This window comes from Dromiciops gliroides, chromosome 3 (assembly GCF_019393635.1).
Source record: "Dromiciops gliroides isolate mDroGli1 chromosome 3, mDroGli1.pri, whole genome shotgun sequence".
Lineage (NCBI taxonomy): Eukaryota > Metazoa > Chordata > Mammalia > Microbiotheria > Microbiotheriidae > Dromiciops > Dromiciops gliroides.
Genome location: NC_057863.1, coordinates 74,295,664 through 74,312,464, shown reverse-complemented (window position 1 = coordinate 74,312,464; position 16,801 = coordinate 74,295,664). Strand labels below are relative to the sequence as shown.

Sequence of the window (16,801 nt, the reverse complement as noted above, 5' to 3'; positions counted from 1 at the left end):
TTTTCCAGGCTGTCCTTACCATCTGGACTAATGGTAAATGTGTCAAAGGGACAGCAATAGACTTCTGGGAGAAAAAAAAATAGTTACATTACAAAACCTCAAAGGGATTTCCTGAGAAAAATATACTGTTTAAAGTCACACTATATTTGAAAGACTTGCTTGTTGAACTATGGCTTTCATTTCTAAAAGATAATATAGTTTATTTTAGTTTGATAGGTATTTGTTATCCTTTTCCCAGTAAAATCTAAAGCAGGAATTCTTAACCTGGTGCAGTGAACTTGACAAAATATATTTTTGATACTATATTTTAATATTAGAGTTTTTCTCTGCAATTTTATATACTTTATTGTATGCATTTAAAAAATAAACATTATTCTGAAGGGACAATAGACTTCACCAGACTGCTAAAGGGGACCATGACAGGGAAAAAAAAGTCAAGAATCCATGATCTGAGTAACATCATTCAATCATTGCTGTTCAACCTTTTGTAACATCAGCAAAGTACAAAAAAGCAAAATATTCACTTTGTGAGAAATGATTATTAATAACTGATATCTTGGGGAGATTCAGAACTTCTCCCCTTCTTCCAAAGCCCTGATTTTTAGAGGTCCAGTTTCTCCTTGAAATAAGATTGCATTGAATCTCTTTATCTTGGTCAGATCCATCCCAAGCTTTCAAAGAATCTAGGGTGGGGAAGCTCCTTGTGCTTCTACTCAAACTTGGGTGGAGAAGGATCTTTTTGTCTAGATAGGAAGGTCTCTTTGAATTGATAACCCAAGGCTGGGGGTGGTCTGGTATAGACCTTCATTTTATTATAGCCTACCTCCAAATTTTGTTAACCAATTAGATTTGATTGCTGTTTGATGAACCACCTACTGTTTCAAGGGCATATAAACTGTGGCCTTATATTGTCTTTGGTTTGAGAGAAATGACTAAAGACCATCCTTTTATGAGTAACCTGATGGCCTTATTAATAAAGTGATGAAATTACCCAGAAACTATGTCTCTCAACTTTTTAATCATCACAACTCCTTAAATTTAGAGTCTAATGTAAAATCTTGCTCTTAATTCTAGGCAACACTAGTAGTGACAATCAACATTACAATATGTAAACAAATGTATTCTGGCTTCCTGTAATATATAGGATTAGGCTATAGGGACTGGACCTATCATTCTATTGGTACAGGAAACTCCCAAACCAGGATACTCGGTATGCCTTCATTGTTAAACTTATTGTCATCAAGAGTTGCCATGGGAACTTGAGAGGGTGAGTAACTTGCCAAGGGTCACATAGCCAAGGTGTGACAGAGGGGAAGAGAAAGGGGGAGGGGATGAGCATTTATATATAGTGTCTACTATAGAGCTGTGCTATGTTCTGAACCCTAGTCTTCCTGACTCCGAGACCCACTCTCTACCCACTACACCATTCTACCTCTAGCATATATATTATGGGAGCATTTGTGCATTTTAATATTTGCCCCAGACCTGTTGTTGTCTTGGGGAGGAGGGGCTGGGGATTGTTTCAGTGGGAAAATTCTCTCCACCAATGCAGATAAGCCACTTGCAGTCTTAGAGAGTTTATCCTGGAACTCTAAGAGCACAAGTGACTCTCCCAAGGTCAAACAGCCAGTATCTATGTCCCCCAATTGTGAGACATGAATCCAGGTCTCTCACTCTAAATCTAGGTTTCTCTTTCTTTATTATACTAATCTGCCATTCTCATTAATGCAATATCAACTTAATAAAAAGCTTTTGTGGTGATGATAAAAAATAGAACTCCATGAGATTTATAACTATTTAAATCAACAAAGCTCTTTCAGAATGGGATGGAAATCTATATGCTAAATGCCATCCTTCAGGAGATCAGGGGACTAAGCAATTAATATCTTCTCTATTCCTCTATCTAACTCCATGATTTTAAGGTAGCAATAATAGAGAAGCAGGAATTAAAAAAAAAATATGTGATGAAACTAGCTCTGGGCAAACAAATTGCTGCTTGGCGTAATTTGTGAGAAAATAGTCAACTTGGTCACATTGCAATTTCATCTTAACTACAAGGTATTGTAGATGTATTCAACTGTATTTTACAAACAGGAAACCAGAAGAGACATATCTCTTTATTGCTAGAGTATGTTTTTTAGCCTGCAAACGTACAACTGATGGAAATGGATACTGACATCTGGGAATGTTTGTTCAATTAAAGCCAGGCAGTATCCTTACTTCTTCCCTTTTAAAGAATTGGTGCTGTCATTTAGCTATGGGGGGGTGGGGGGAAAGACTATGAATAAACAAAGAAATTTCAAGGGTATTAACTAAATACTAAATATAGTTATGCAAAAACTCCTTGTGATGTTATGATAGCAGTTCAGTAAGTGGGTTTAAATGCTTGTTGATGCAGTGTGCTATTTTTATAAATCATCTGTTTTACCAGGATCATTTCTAGTCTACCGTTCTGCATCGCTGCTGTTTGACTGTTTGACTGTTGAATCGTGCTTGCTGATTGAGTGGTTTAGCAAGGGCACAGGTGCAGTGGCCCCAGACATGCAAAGATTATATATTTGCATTTCAGTTTCCTGATTCAGCATAATTCCCCAAACTATGCTCTTCAATGAATTCTTAATTGCTATTTATGTCTTTACCTATGTGCTGCAGCTTGCAAGGTTTGCAATAAATTCTGCATAAGATTTGCGTGTATATGTGTGTGTGAGTGTAAGCATGCATGTGTGTGTGTGTGTAAAAACAGCTAAATTACTCACATTTTAAAGACTTTAAAAAAGCATATGTTTTAAATCAGTATTGTGATTTCTGGCTGTTTCAGCATACATGGGAGAGTCTGCTTTATTTTATTGCATTACATTACAAAATAACCTTGGTTGTTATTCTTCAAGGTCTCTGTGTGTTGAGCTATTAACAGCTTTGGAATGTATCTAAACTGCATTACAGCTGCATAACTACAAACTAAGGGGTAATCCGAGATCCTTCAGGCTTAACATAAGCATATGGACATCTCTCCAATACTTACATAGAGAGATATTTAATTTAGGGTTTCTAGAATAAATTCCCTTAGGACAAAATCCCTGGATGATCTTTAACTTTTATAATGCAAATAAGAAAAGGAAAAAAATGTGAAAATGAGCAACTAGAAGTTACATTAGCTTAAAAATGAGAAAAAAAATAACATGAATATTTAATTGTGTATGCAGAATTGGTATAGTAGATAAAAGCAAGGAATGATGATTCATATATTTAATTCATATTTGTATGCATTTTGAGGATTATTTAAATCGAGGAAATTCTGAGTGTAATTAAGGCAGCAATAGAAGCATTCAGCTCCATAAACAATTTATCAGTATAATTCAGTCTGTACTTAAAAATTAAGCACAAGTGGTAACTAGTAAAGTGAAAAATTCCTTTAAAAAGTTACTCACAGAACACTACTATATAGTGTAAGCATACCACACAAGTGCTGTAATTAACTCCATGTGATAGATATTTAGTAAAATACTTTCATCACATTAATATGAATACACATATGATATATGATTTTATTTATGATAATTTAATAAATGTGAATAATTTACATTAGTATATATGTACCTTCATATTCATATATACATGCATACACACACACACACACACACACACACACACACACATATATATATATACTAATTGAATCTAGCTACTTTAGTTCCAAGAATTAAAAGTTCATAGGGAAACAAACCAGGGATTATAAAGCAAAACCAAAATATTATTGGTACCTGAATTTCTGTTGGGACTATATACTTAACAGCCACTTGAAGTTTACATCACACCAAAGAAAATTTCAACCATCCCCAAAATTGACTTCAACCTTAGTAAAATTAAATGATTACATAGGAGAGTGGAAAGTCCCTGGCTTACAGCTAAAATAATTTATTTGGGGAGAATCTATGTAATGTACTGTAAAGCACCAGGCCTAGAGTCAGGAAGACCTGAGTTCAAATGTGACCTCACATACTTACTAACTGTGTAACTCTGTGCAAGTCACTTAATCCTATTTGCCCCAGTTTACTCAGCTGGAAAAGGAGCTGGAAAAGGAAATCAGAAATCACTCCAATATCTTTGATAAGAAAACCCCAAATAGGATCATGAAGAGTTAGAAACGACTAAACTGACTAAACGACAAAAAATCTATATAATAATTTTATAGGATGAAATAAAAATTTTTCCTTACCCTTTTCTTTTGATGAAAAGGCAAATTCATTTCAGCTAATAGTAATTTTGTTTTTATTATTAATGATAAAATATAGGAAAAATGCATACAAACCTATTTGTAGCAATATAGTGATCATGGGTATAAAAATTATAAACCAGAATCCTGCCCAAAGGCAGGACCTCAGACCAAGGTGGAAACCAAGGTACATTCTATAATTAAATCTCTTATAGCTACTGATATGTAATGATTTCTTTAATTTTGAAGTATCTGAAGCCAGCTTTCCCTACAGTAGAGAAGTGATGATTCACTTCCTTAAACGACATCATTTATTATGAGTGAATTAAGATATCTATTGTGCCAGAATGAATAGATCATAGGTTTAAGTTTGGAGGGGACCTCATAGAGAGTCCATATCACTCCCTTCATTTTAAAACTAAACATGTTATTAAAGAAACAAATATCAGTAATTTTCAAAGTATTTGAACCCAGTCCCCTTGACTCAATGGAGCGTTCTTCTACTACACCAGACTTCCCCTCTATCTTTTATTGGAATATGATTGGCCACCTTTATAGTGCACAACCTCGAAATGACGAAAATTCAAATAATTTAGAGCTTTTTTCTTTTAGTATGATTATCCCTCACCCATTACATTTCCACCACATGAATATGGATGTATTTAGAGAATAACATATTTTGATAGCTGAAAATTCCATAGTGGATTAAACAGGTATTAATTGAGTCCCTACTGTATTCCTAGTAGTTTGCAAGGTACTCTATGGGCTGTAAGGACTTTAAAATGCTCTTAAGGAAGTAAATGGTTCACAAGGTACCTTCTAGGACAGAGCTTTTACTCAATTTGTGACACAGATCTATCACTGACATGTTGTCTTCATGTCTGCCCTCTGTACCCAACACCTTGGTGAATGTAGGACTATGGCCTGGCACAAAAGAATTCTCTGAAGGCACATGTAACAGTAGTGAGCACAGACAAAACCCCCCATGGAAAGTCATCTAGGACCTACTGCTCCATGCACTCTGTCTCCTTTGAAGAGACATCCATTTCACTCTCCTTCAAATGGCAACATGGAAGGCCAACATCATTTAGATTCATGGGTTTGCTTCATGTGGTCCCAGAATAGGAAATCAGTTGGTACATTCATGAGAATAATTAGCAGCTGCTGACTTCCTACCTCAGCTGCCCTACCATACTTACTTATTTTGCTAACAAGAAATATGTGAAACAGGTCCTTGAACACATGGATCTTTAAATCTTCTTGGGGAGACAAGTTTAAACCCAGAGACTTATACCTGTGAGACTATTAAAGAGGATAAAGTGCTAAAATGTCTGTATTCCAGAGTTGAAGTCTATAGTACTAAAAGTAGAAGAGTTGAAAGATCAGGTTGACTGGTGTTTTCATTTATGTGTGACTGCAGATAGAGCTTGCAGCAGAAGACTAGGTAGGTGAGGAGGAGACACATCAGCTATTTCCAGTGGGAACATGAACAAAGACTCACTTCTTGGACCTTACTGACTCGCTTTAAAACAAAATTAAGGTCACTGGAACCTGGAGCAGTATCTCTGCATGTATAGTAAAAGTAAGGAAAGGAAAAAATATTCTCTAGCAAAGACAATATGTGAAAGGCAACAAGAATCCTAGGTGTTATTTCAGGAGTCTTTAGTATGTATGTATTTATGTGGCCTTGAGTGAGATATTAACTACTAGATTCCTTCACTGATAAAATGTGACCATTTTACATATTTTAAAATATTAATATATTGTTACAGAACAACTATAGCAATTTCTTTGAGTAAAATTTGTGACTACCTAAAGAATTGCTATTGTAATGACAGAACCAAGATATGGTAGTCATTTTGTTATAGATTTTACTTATAGATTATAGAAAAATAGAAGGGGTCATAAAAAATGTTTCAATTCAAGGCTATTCACAATTTTATTTGTTTTTGTTTTTTGTTGTTGTTAGCATAGGGAAGTTTATCTATTTATTTACTTACTTACCCATTTATTTATTTATTCATTCATTCATTCATCCAAACATCCATCCATCCATTCATCTATCGATCCATTCATTCATTCATTCATTTAGGTGAGGCTATTGGGGTTAAGTGACTTGCCCAGGGTCACCCAGCTAGTAAGTGTCAAGTGTCTGAGGCCAGATTTCTTTTTTTTTTTTTAATCAAGCTATTGTTATCTTTATTTGTTTTTTGTATTATTTTTTTTTGGTTGGGGCAATGAGGGTTAAGTGACTTGCCCAGGGTCACACAGCTAGTGTCAAGTGTCTGAGGTTGGATTTGAACTCAGGTCTTCCTGAATCTGAAGCCAGTGCTTTATCCACTGTGCCACCTAGCTGCCCCCTGAGGCCAGATTTCAACTCAAGTACTCCTGACTCCAGTGTTCCATCTGGTGTTCTATCCACTGTGCCACCTAGCTGTCCCTGTGTTCACAATTTTATTAGTGAAAATCACATTTGTGATGTTTAAGATCTCTCCTCCTCTTGATCTTTTGGTTTTTTGCAAGGGGTCTTCTATTTTAAATTTTATTTTATTTTATTTTTTGCTGTTATCAATGAGGCAAACATCAATAAATATTTTAAATGACTTATATTTGTATAGTATTCAAATGTTTACAGAGATTTTGTATATATTATTTTCATTTATTTACACATTTCTAATTTACATATATTGCTTGACAATAAACCCAGGAAGTACGTGCTTTTATTGATGAGAAAACCGAGACTGAGAGAGGTTAAGCAATTTGCCCAAATAGTAAATTGTCTGAGGAAAGATTTGAACTCAAGTCTTCCTGACTCCAAGGCCAGCAGTCCATTCACTATGCTGCCTAATCACCTCATGAACAATACAGGAGAAAAAGAGGCCTTTACATTAAAAAGAAAAAGAAGTCAACAGGCAAAGCCAAGCATCTCTTTTACTCATCTCTTTTTATATATATATTTTAAATTTAACAGTAATGCCATCACTACCCTACTTGTCTGTGCAACCTTCTGAACTTCCTTTTCTCTCTTCTGTTTTTTTGAATTATTCATTGTTACACTTTTCTTTATTTTTTCTTTCTCTTTTAAGTATCACTATCACTATCCTCCATGTCTGCCCAAAATGAATGGCTGTACTTTATAATAAAAAGAAGAATCACATAAAACAAACCCACCTATTGGCCATTGGAAAATTTGTATCTCATGCTGTGCCCCCAGTCCATTACCTTCTGCCAAGAAATAGGAAACATCACCCTTCTTTTTAGAGTTGTGATTTCAAGACATCTTCTGATAGCATGTAAAAAATTAAATACATACACTTTAAATTTGGATTCACATAGTCAGGCAGGTAATGTGTATTCAGAAAATAGCTTTCTTCATTTATCACAAAGAAATTGCAAAGTAAGATAAGTTTTAATAATTCTTACAGGTGGCAATTGTCTTTAATGTGAAACAATATTGATGAAATAGATCCGTTACACAAGACATGCATTTTCAATGCAACAAACAGTATTTTTTTTAGTTTTAAGCTGGGCAGAAAGGAATGGTATAGAAATACAAGTGATAAAAGACGATTTCTATCAATATTTCATAGCAATGAAAGTTTCAATGCCATGATAAAACAGAGTCCAAGGGTTCTGCATCTTATGTCTGCTCAACCTATTTGAAAAAAACTACCCCACCCAGAATAGCTACCTATCCACACTTTACCCAACCTCTATCCCTCTGTCTTAGTTGCTTTATAGGAGGCCATTTGCTGGGGAAAAACTAACTGGACCTCAGGACAAGGCTGAGAGAAGAACTGAACCCAAAAACACTTCCCTGAAAATAATGGTTCTAAACAAGTTTTCTCCTGAATGACAAGGAGTGAGCTCTCTAATGAAGATCTTTCATTTTTCAGTTAATAGTTGGGGGGGGGAACTTCTGAAATATTTATTTTTAAGCAAACTTGATGACTTGATTCAAATCCCATAATGAATTAGTGCAAAGCTATTCATCAGATTCAAATCTCCAAATGTTCAGATCCACTATTATCTACATGCTAAATTATACCTCATATTTCCTAATGAAATTCTACTTGTTAGGGGCAGCTAGGTGGTGCAGTGAATAGAGCATCAGCCCTGGAGTCAGGAGTACCTGAGTTCAAATCCAGCCTCAGACACTTAACACTTACTAGCTATGTGACCCTGGGCAAGTCACTTAACCCCAATTGCCTCACAAAAATATATATATATATGTGTGTGTGTGTGTGTGTGTGTGTGTGTGTGTGTGTGTGTGTGTGTGTGTATTACTTGTTGTTCAAAATTCAGTCACATTCAACTCTTTATGACCCTATGAACCATACCACACTAGGTCCTTTGATCCTTCATTATCTCCCCAAATCCATCTGAATTCATGTTTGTTGTTTCCATAATACCATCTAACCATCTCATCCTCTGCTGCTCCTCCTTTTGCCTTCAGTCTTCCCCTAAATCAGGGTTTTTTACAATGAGTCCCATCTTCTTATTTTGTGGCTAAAGTATTTAAGCTTCAGCTTCAGTATTTGACCTTCTAGTGAATAGCCTAATTAACTTCTTTAAGTATTGATTTGACTCCATCTTCTTGCTTTCCAAGAGACTCTCAAAAGTCATCTCTAGCCTCACCATCTGAAAGCATCTATTCTGAAGCACTCAGCTTTCTTTATAATCCAACTCTCATAACCAAGCATTGCTACTGGAAAACCATAGCTTTGATTATGTAGACCTTTGTTGGCAAGGTAACATCTCTCATTTTTAGTATGCTGTCTAGACTTCACATAGGATTCAAGAATCAAGTGTCTTTTAATTTCATGGCTGCAGTCACCTTCTGCTCTGATCTTTGAGCCTAAGAATATAAAATTTGACGATGTGTCCATTTCTTTTCCCTCTATTTGCCAGTTAGTGATGTGGCCAACAGCATAATTTTTGTTTTTTATATTAGACTTTAAGCCAGATTTTATACTCTCCTCTTTCACCCTCATCAAGAGGGCTCTTACTTCTTCACTTTCTGCCATAAGAGTGGTATCATTTGCATATCTGAGATAGTTGATAATTCTTCCACCTATCTCAATTCTGGCTTTTGATTCATCCAGTTTGGTAGTTCTCTACTCTGTGTACAAGTCAAATAAATAAGGTGACAACATACAATCTTATCATATCCCTTTTCCAATCTTAAATAAGTTGTTCCCACATTCAGTTCTAACTGTTGCTTCTTGACCTGTATACAGGTTCCTCTGAAGACAAGTAAGATGATTTGGTACCCCCATCTCTTTGAGGATTTGCCACATTATGTTGTGATTCATACAATCAAAAGTTCTCATGTAGACAATGAAGCAGAAATAAATGTTTCTTTTTTTCTAAAACTCCCTTGATTTCTCCATAATCCAGTGAATGTAGACAATTTGGTCTCTTGTTCCTCTTCCTCTTCCAAAACCATCCTGCTCTTGTGGTAGTTCTCAGTTCACATATTGCTGAAACCCAGTTTGCAGAATCTTAAGCATAATCTTGCTGGTGTGTGAAAGTAGCACAATTGCTTGGTAATTTGAACATTCTGTGGCATTCTTTAGGATTGGGACATAAATTGTTCTTTTCCAATTCAGTGACCACTGATGAGTTTTCCAAATTTGCTAGCATATTGAGTGTAGCTCTTTAATAGCATGATCTTTCAGAATTTTAAATCATTTAGCTGGAATTCCATCACCTCCACTAGCCTTATTGTAAGCAATGCTTCCTAAAGCCCACCTGACTTTTCATTCTCCAAGATGTCTAGCTCTAGATCTATAAGCAAACTATGGTGTTTATCTGTGATGTTATTATATTTTTTGCATGGTTATTTTGTGTATTTTTTCCACATCTTCTTAATCTCTTCTGCTTGTAAGTCCCTACCATTTTTGTCTTTTATCATGCTCATTTTTGAATGAAACATTCCCTTGATACCTCTAATTTTATTGAAGAGATCTCTTGACTTTCCCATTTCATAGTTTTCTTCTATTTCTTTCCATTGCTCATTTAAGAAAACTCTCTTATGTTACCTTGCTCTTCTCTGGAATTCTGCCTTCAATTGGCTATATCTTTCCCTTTCTCCTATACCTTTTGCTTTCCTCCTTTCTTTAGCTATTTGTAAAGCCTCATCAGATAGCCATTTTGCTTTCTTGCTCTTTTTTGGAATTTTTTGTTGCTGCCTCCTATACAACATTGTGAACCTCTGATCATGGTACTTCAGGCACTCCACTGCCATATCATTATTCAACAGAAAATTTATAGATTTGAGGTAATCATAGAAAATCACTTGATAATTAATGGCCATGAGTTACATTTACAAAGTACCTTATGATTAAAAAGTACAAATCAAAACAAAAAAAAAAACCTGAGACTCAGAAAGGAAAAGTTATTCTATCTTGATACTTCATAGGTCTATACTTGTATAAATGTCTGTTCCACAGTATCCACAAATGGCCGTACATCCTTTGCTTGAAGATTTCCCAACGAAATGGAACCTACTACCTCACAAGACAGATCACTTAGTATTACTATTCAAAAATTAGAAACTTTTTGTCTCTTTACTTTTGTATTTGGAGAGTAGGGAAGTGATTGAGAATGAAAGTATTGTTGAAAAATGGTAGTAGATAGAATAAAACTGCCTCTCTTCTAAATACAGTTATGTCCCAATTAGTGTGAATAATCAAAATAACTCTGAGGTACCACCTGACACCTATCAGATTGGCTAATATGACAAATAAAGGAAAATAATAAATGTCAGAGAAGCTGTGGAAAAATTGGAACACTAGTGCATTGTTGGTGGAGCTGTGAACTGATCCAACCATTTTGGAGAGTAATTTGGAATTATGCACAAAGGGCTATAAAGCTATGCATACCCTTTGACCCAGCAATACCACTTTTGGGTCTTTTTCCCAAAGAGATCATGGAAAAGGGAAAAGGACCCACATGTACAAAGATATTTATAGCTGTTCTTTTTGTGGTGGCAAGGAATTGGAAGTTGAGGGGATGCCCATCAATTGGGGAATGGCTAGACAAGTTGTGGTATATGAATGTAATGGAATTCTATTGTGCTGTAAGAAACGATGAGCAGGAGGAGTTCAGAGAAACCAGGAAGGACTTGCATAAACTGATGATGAGTGAGATAAGCAGAACCAGAAGAACATTGTGCACAGTATCATCAACATTATGTGTTGATCAACTGTGATAGACTAGATTCTTCTCACCAATCCAATGGTTCAAGAAAGTTCCAAAGGACTCATCATGGAAAAGGCTCCTCAAATCCAGAAAAAAAAAGAACTGTGGAATATGGATGCTGATTGAACCATACTATTTATTTTGTTTTTGGTGTTGATGTTTTTCTGTTTTGAGGTTTTTCCTTTTTGCCCTGATTCTTCTCTTATAACATGACTGACAAATGCAGAAATATGGTTAATGTTAATATGCATATATAACCTATATCAGATTTCCTGCTGTCTTGGGGAGAGGGGGAGGGAGGGAGAACAATTTGAAATTGGAAATCTTATAAAAACAAATGTTGAAAACTAAAAATAAAAATAGTGTGAATAAAGAATCCTGTGAAGTAACTACTTTTTTCAGATTTCCACTATATATTTCTATTATTTCCATTTGTCTAGAGCCAGTTTTCATACTTCATATAATTGTACTTCAGATAGTGTGAATTTGAATATATGTGATCTCTTTCTAGATGACTGCCAACCTCTTTTGTATGGGTAACATCAGAATTCAGTAATTTGTATAAATGAATATGAAGTCAGACCCCATTCTTCTTAAGCTCCTTTGCATTTTCAATTCACTTTACAATCAATAATTAGTTAATTTGCACCTATCCCTATGAACTAACCAAACATTATTATTTGTTTCACCAATTAAGAAACCAAGACATGTACAGGCTGAGTGATTTGCTAAACATTCCTTAGCATGATAAAGGTGGGAAAAGGATTAGAATTCAATGCTTCCATGATTGTAACCAAGAACATTATGGAAACTAAAATTTGGCAACTTCTTCAATTGTTTCCAAAGAAGAAAAGAAATTATATTGTTTTCTAATTTCTGTGTGCAGTTGTCACATTTAACCTTACTTTTTTATGCTTTACATCAGATATAGTGGAATCTTTTTAATAATTGGATTTACCTTAAATTTATGAACTTAGAAGTTTGTGGAAACATGGCTCCATCTTAAGTCTTAAGTAAAACTATGACTTCAAACAATATACTGAAACCCCATTAGAATAAATCCCAGGAGACTAAAGGGGGCAAAGTAGATCAGTGGGATTTTGCCTCTTGTGAATTTCACTGAGCTTAACAAGCCTCAGGGTAGAACTTTGAAGTGTTCTCACCATATATGTGATTCTGCTCATACCATCCATCCTGCTTCAAAGAAAATCACTATGAATAATTCCATAGATTGTGTTGCATTCTGCAATTTACTTTTTAGTGTTGCAATATTAATTCCATCTAATGGTATCATTCCATGTACATACTTTGAAAATAATATATCCTACAATGTTTTATTTTTAATGAGAGTTTATATATCTCAATATGATTTTTATCCCATGTACTAATGTGAGAATTTTCTTTTTGATGAAAATATAGGGAATTGGAAAAGGGAGCAGCAAGCTGTTTTATCATCACTCATTTGCTCCTTTGAAGGTTACATATGCTTTTTCATTGCAAAAAAATTACACATACCAGCAAATCGCAATCTGAAAAATAGGTATTCTGTCTCCTTTTTGAGTATTTGGCCTAAAGTAATATTTTTTGAAGCAAGAGGCTATATTGAATACTGCAAAATTGCCAACTTTCTACTTGTCCTGGGAATTGTAGTTACAAATCGTTCTATTGCCTAGTCAGCCATTTCAGTTATACCTGTCATTTGGTATGTTCTGCATACCTCCCAGCGCTTTTCTTGCCTTTTGAAAATGACATGTTAACTTGGTCAGAAGAAAAAGGAGGCATTAGACTAGATGACCTTAAAGGCCCCTTTCAGGAAAAACAAAAAACCTTCTAATTTAGCAATTCTAAGAAACTTAAAAATACCTCCAAATGGGACTACTGACTACTATCTGTTCTTGATGCTCTCTCTTACACAAATTTTGTCTGAGATTAAGATCAGCATATTTTCTGAGATCTTTTCTGCTTGTTCTATTAGGAAGACTTGAGGAGTGCAACAAAGTTAAATTAAATGAAAAGCCTTGAGGAGGAGTGGATAAGTTGAAGCTCAGAGAACAGCATCTGACTTCTTGGCATTCCTGTCTGTGTTTTCTATGTAGTTGGGAATTCATCATTTTCTTTGAAACTTGTACTATTTTTTTTTAGTGAGGCAATTGGGGTTAAGTGACTTGCCCAGGGTTACACAGCTAGTAAGTGTTAAGTGTCTGAGGTCGGATTTGAACTCAGGTCCTCCTGACTCCAGGGGCGGTGCTCTATCCATTGCACCACCTAGCTGGCCCTAACTTGTACTATTTTTAAAAAGTATAAAGGCATCTCTCATACTTTTATCCATAAACCTCACTCCTTCAAAGATATGATAGGCTTCCACTAAAAATTACCCACTATCATGATACCCCATAGAACCCTGAAGCAAAGCAATTCTGCCTATGTGTGTTGTTATAGAGCAGTGTTCTGGGTACACCCCCAGCTTTCTTTAGTTAGATCAAGGATCTCCTGCAAAATAATGATTTAGTTCTTTCAACTTGATGTATTGCATCAGATGGTAGCATGACTGCTATTCCAAATGGATTGAACAAGCCTTTACCTTGGACTGACAGGTAAGCCAAAGGAAGACAGAATGATCACAGCAAGTTCATGGCAAATGAAAAATTAATAGAAGTGGTCAACGGAGTCGCCTACTGACTCAGTCTGATGTTTATTGATGACAGCACCCAGGGTCTTAAAATATCTTGTGTGTGGAGAAAAAGATGTGACCCATCAAAGGCAGCATAATAGATCAGTATGGTAATGTGTTGTTATTAATGATTCCCTTGCTCACCTGTCTTGTGGCTGCAAATTGATTTGATTCTGGTTTCCTGACTGGATGATTTGCTTGTCCTGCCTATATAACTTGTTTAGTTGAATTATTATCATAATTGCATGTGTGAAACAGTGTTCTTATAAGCAAAAGGGCATGGGGTTCCTTCTTGTTCATTTTTTAAAAAAACTTTTAAGGTTAGTGAAATAATGCTGAGCCACTTTACCCAAAATTAAGGGAGAACAATTTTATTAAAAAGTGAAGCATTCCAATAAAATTGGCAGTTTTGACATGTCTGTCATCTTGATCATTGTAAGAACAGAGGGCCCAAAGGGCCCATATACCAATGAGGCACAAGGGTGGATGCAGTGGAGCAATTTTCTTTTCATTTGTGACCATCCCAATACTGCCCTTTGGACATGAATATAAATGTAACACTTGAAAAATGAATGTCATATGCCACTGATAAGTAATTGGGGTGGGGAAAAGAAATTCAGTAATCCATCACATGAAATTCTATGAGAGAAGAGCAACAAGGTACTTATTAAGATGCAGCCATTAAACACACTGCTTCATCTAAATGTAGCCTATCTCTTCAAGAGCTCTTCAGCAAAGCACATCTTCACACAATGTTTAACAAGGAGGGCCATATGTGTTTAGGCATGGCTTACAATAACTTTGTTTTCTACCTTGAAAAACATATTATGGGGGCAGCTAGGTGGTGCAGTGGATAGAGCACCAGCCCTGGATTCGTGAGCACCTGAGTTCAAATCCAGCCTCAGACACTTAACACTTACTAGCTGTGTGACCCTGGGCAAGTCACTCAAACCCAATTGCCTCAAAACACAAAACAAAACAAAACAATATTACGGGAAAGATCTGGGAGAAGCTGGCTTTAAGAGAATTCATGGTATATTAAGGGTGGGGGGGTAGCAAAAGTGGAGACAGGGGCTAAACAGAAATAGGAAATGTGTTTTGGGATCACATGTACCACTTAAAATTTGCAAGTAGATGTGTCAAGCTCCTAAAACAAGTTATTTAAATGCACATGAAGATGACATATTGTAGGGGCAGCTAGGTGGCGCAGTGGATAGGGCACTGGCCCTGGATTCAGGAGGACCTGAGTTCAAATCCAGCCTCAGACACCTGATACTAGCTGTGTGACCCTGGGCAAGTTGCTTAACCCCAATTGCCTCACTAAAAAATAGATAAATTAAAAAAAAACAGATTACATATTGTAAATGAGATGGAGGTAAAATATAATTAATTGTATTTTATCTTCATTGAGGGCATGGAGCCTATATCTCAGTATCTTCTTTGCATCTTCCTTAGTTCACAATGCCTTGCACAGATTTAATCACGTATGATTTTTCAAAGCAAATCATGACAGAACTTTGTCAGTCTTAGAGAGTAGCTTGAGACTCAGAGAGGTTAAGATACCAGTCTGGGGTCACACAGATAATAAATGTGAGAGGGAGAATTTCAGTTTAGGTTTCCCGATGCCAAAGGCTATATTCTTCTCATTATACCATACTACCACATAGAAGGTACTTAATAAATGCCCTAGATGAATATCATTCTACTCTTGTGAGTGAAAGGCTTTCTAGCCACTACACCTTAGAAGAGAGCAGCAAATGACCCTGAAGAACAGAAACCCAATAGATTAGAGACACTCAGCAAACACTATATGATGTATAGTGGAGATGTGACACCCTGCAGAGAGACATAATGCCTAGGGGCAGCTAGATGGCGCAGTGGTTAAGCACCGGCCCTGGATTCAGGAGTACCTGAGTTCAAATCCGGCCTCAGACACTTAACACTTACTAGCTGTGTGACCCTGGGCAAGTCACTTAACCCCAATTGCCCCGCAAAAAAAAAAAAAAAGAAAAGAAAAAAGAAAAAAAAAAGAGACATAATGCCTAGCAGAGGGCAGAAAGGGATTTGCTATGATATCACCAGTGAACATTGGCAGCTGCAGGAACAAGAGTCGTCCTGGGCACATGTCCTAAGAATGCTTGCCTTCCAGGTATGAACCCCATCTACATGTTACACAGATAATAAATGTGACATGAAGAGTATATGCTTCTTTCCATGTATACAACACATAGTTGTGTGATCTGAAAAAAATGGGTTCTCCGCATGTTTATTAGCAAAATTGTTTGATTAAATGTCTTTTGTTTTTAATTTATCCTCTGGTCATTGGGTGAGAGTACATAGATAGGAGCTTGTATGTTTTCTATAGGTGCTGGCCCACAAAGTGCCTTGAACTTAAAGCAATTTTTCCAAGGGTCTACATTATATAAGAACAACCTAGGTAATATACATAATAATAATCACCAACTTTTAAAAATAATATTTGATTATTCCCTAATTGTGTGTTAAAACAATTTTTAACATTTTTGTAAAGTTTTGAATTCCAAATTCTGTCCCTCCCTCCTTCCTTCCTCTCCCCCACTCCCTGAGACAGTAAGCAATCTGATATAGGTTATACATGTGCAATCATGTAAAACATTCACATATTAGTCATTTTATACAAAAAGACTTGAACAACAACAACAAAAAGAATGAAAGTGAAAAATAGCACGCTT

At 35.8% G+C, this 16,801-nt stretch overlaps 2 protein-coding genes across 2 annotated transcripts in view; both read left to right on the top strand.

The window, feature by feature from the left end:
* SPAG16 (sperm associated antigen 16) overlaps positions 1 to 16,801 on the top strand; it is a 1,175,972-nt gene that overhangs the window by 1,000,171 nt on the left and 159,000 nt on the right. The gene's annotated exons all lie outside the window — the stretch shown is intronic.
* Positions 1 to 16,801, top strand: part of LOC122745937 (mitochondrial transcription rescue factor 1-like) — a 49,033-nt gene that overhangs the window by 14,452 nt on the left and 17,780 nt on the right. The window contains 2 exon segments of the mRNA XM_043991396.1: positions 2,432 to 2,524; positions 13,956 to 14,013. Of these exon segments, the coding sequence (XP_043847331.1) occupies positions 2,432 to 2,524; positions 13,956 to 14,013 (151 nt within the window).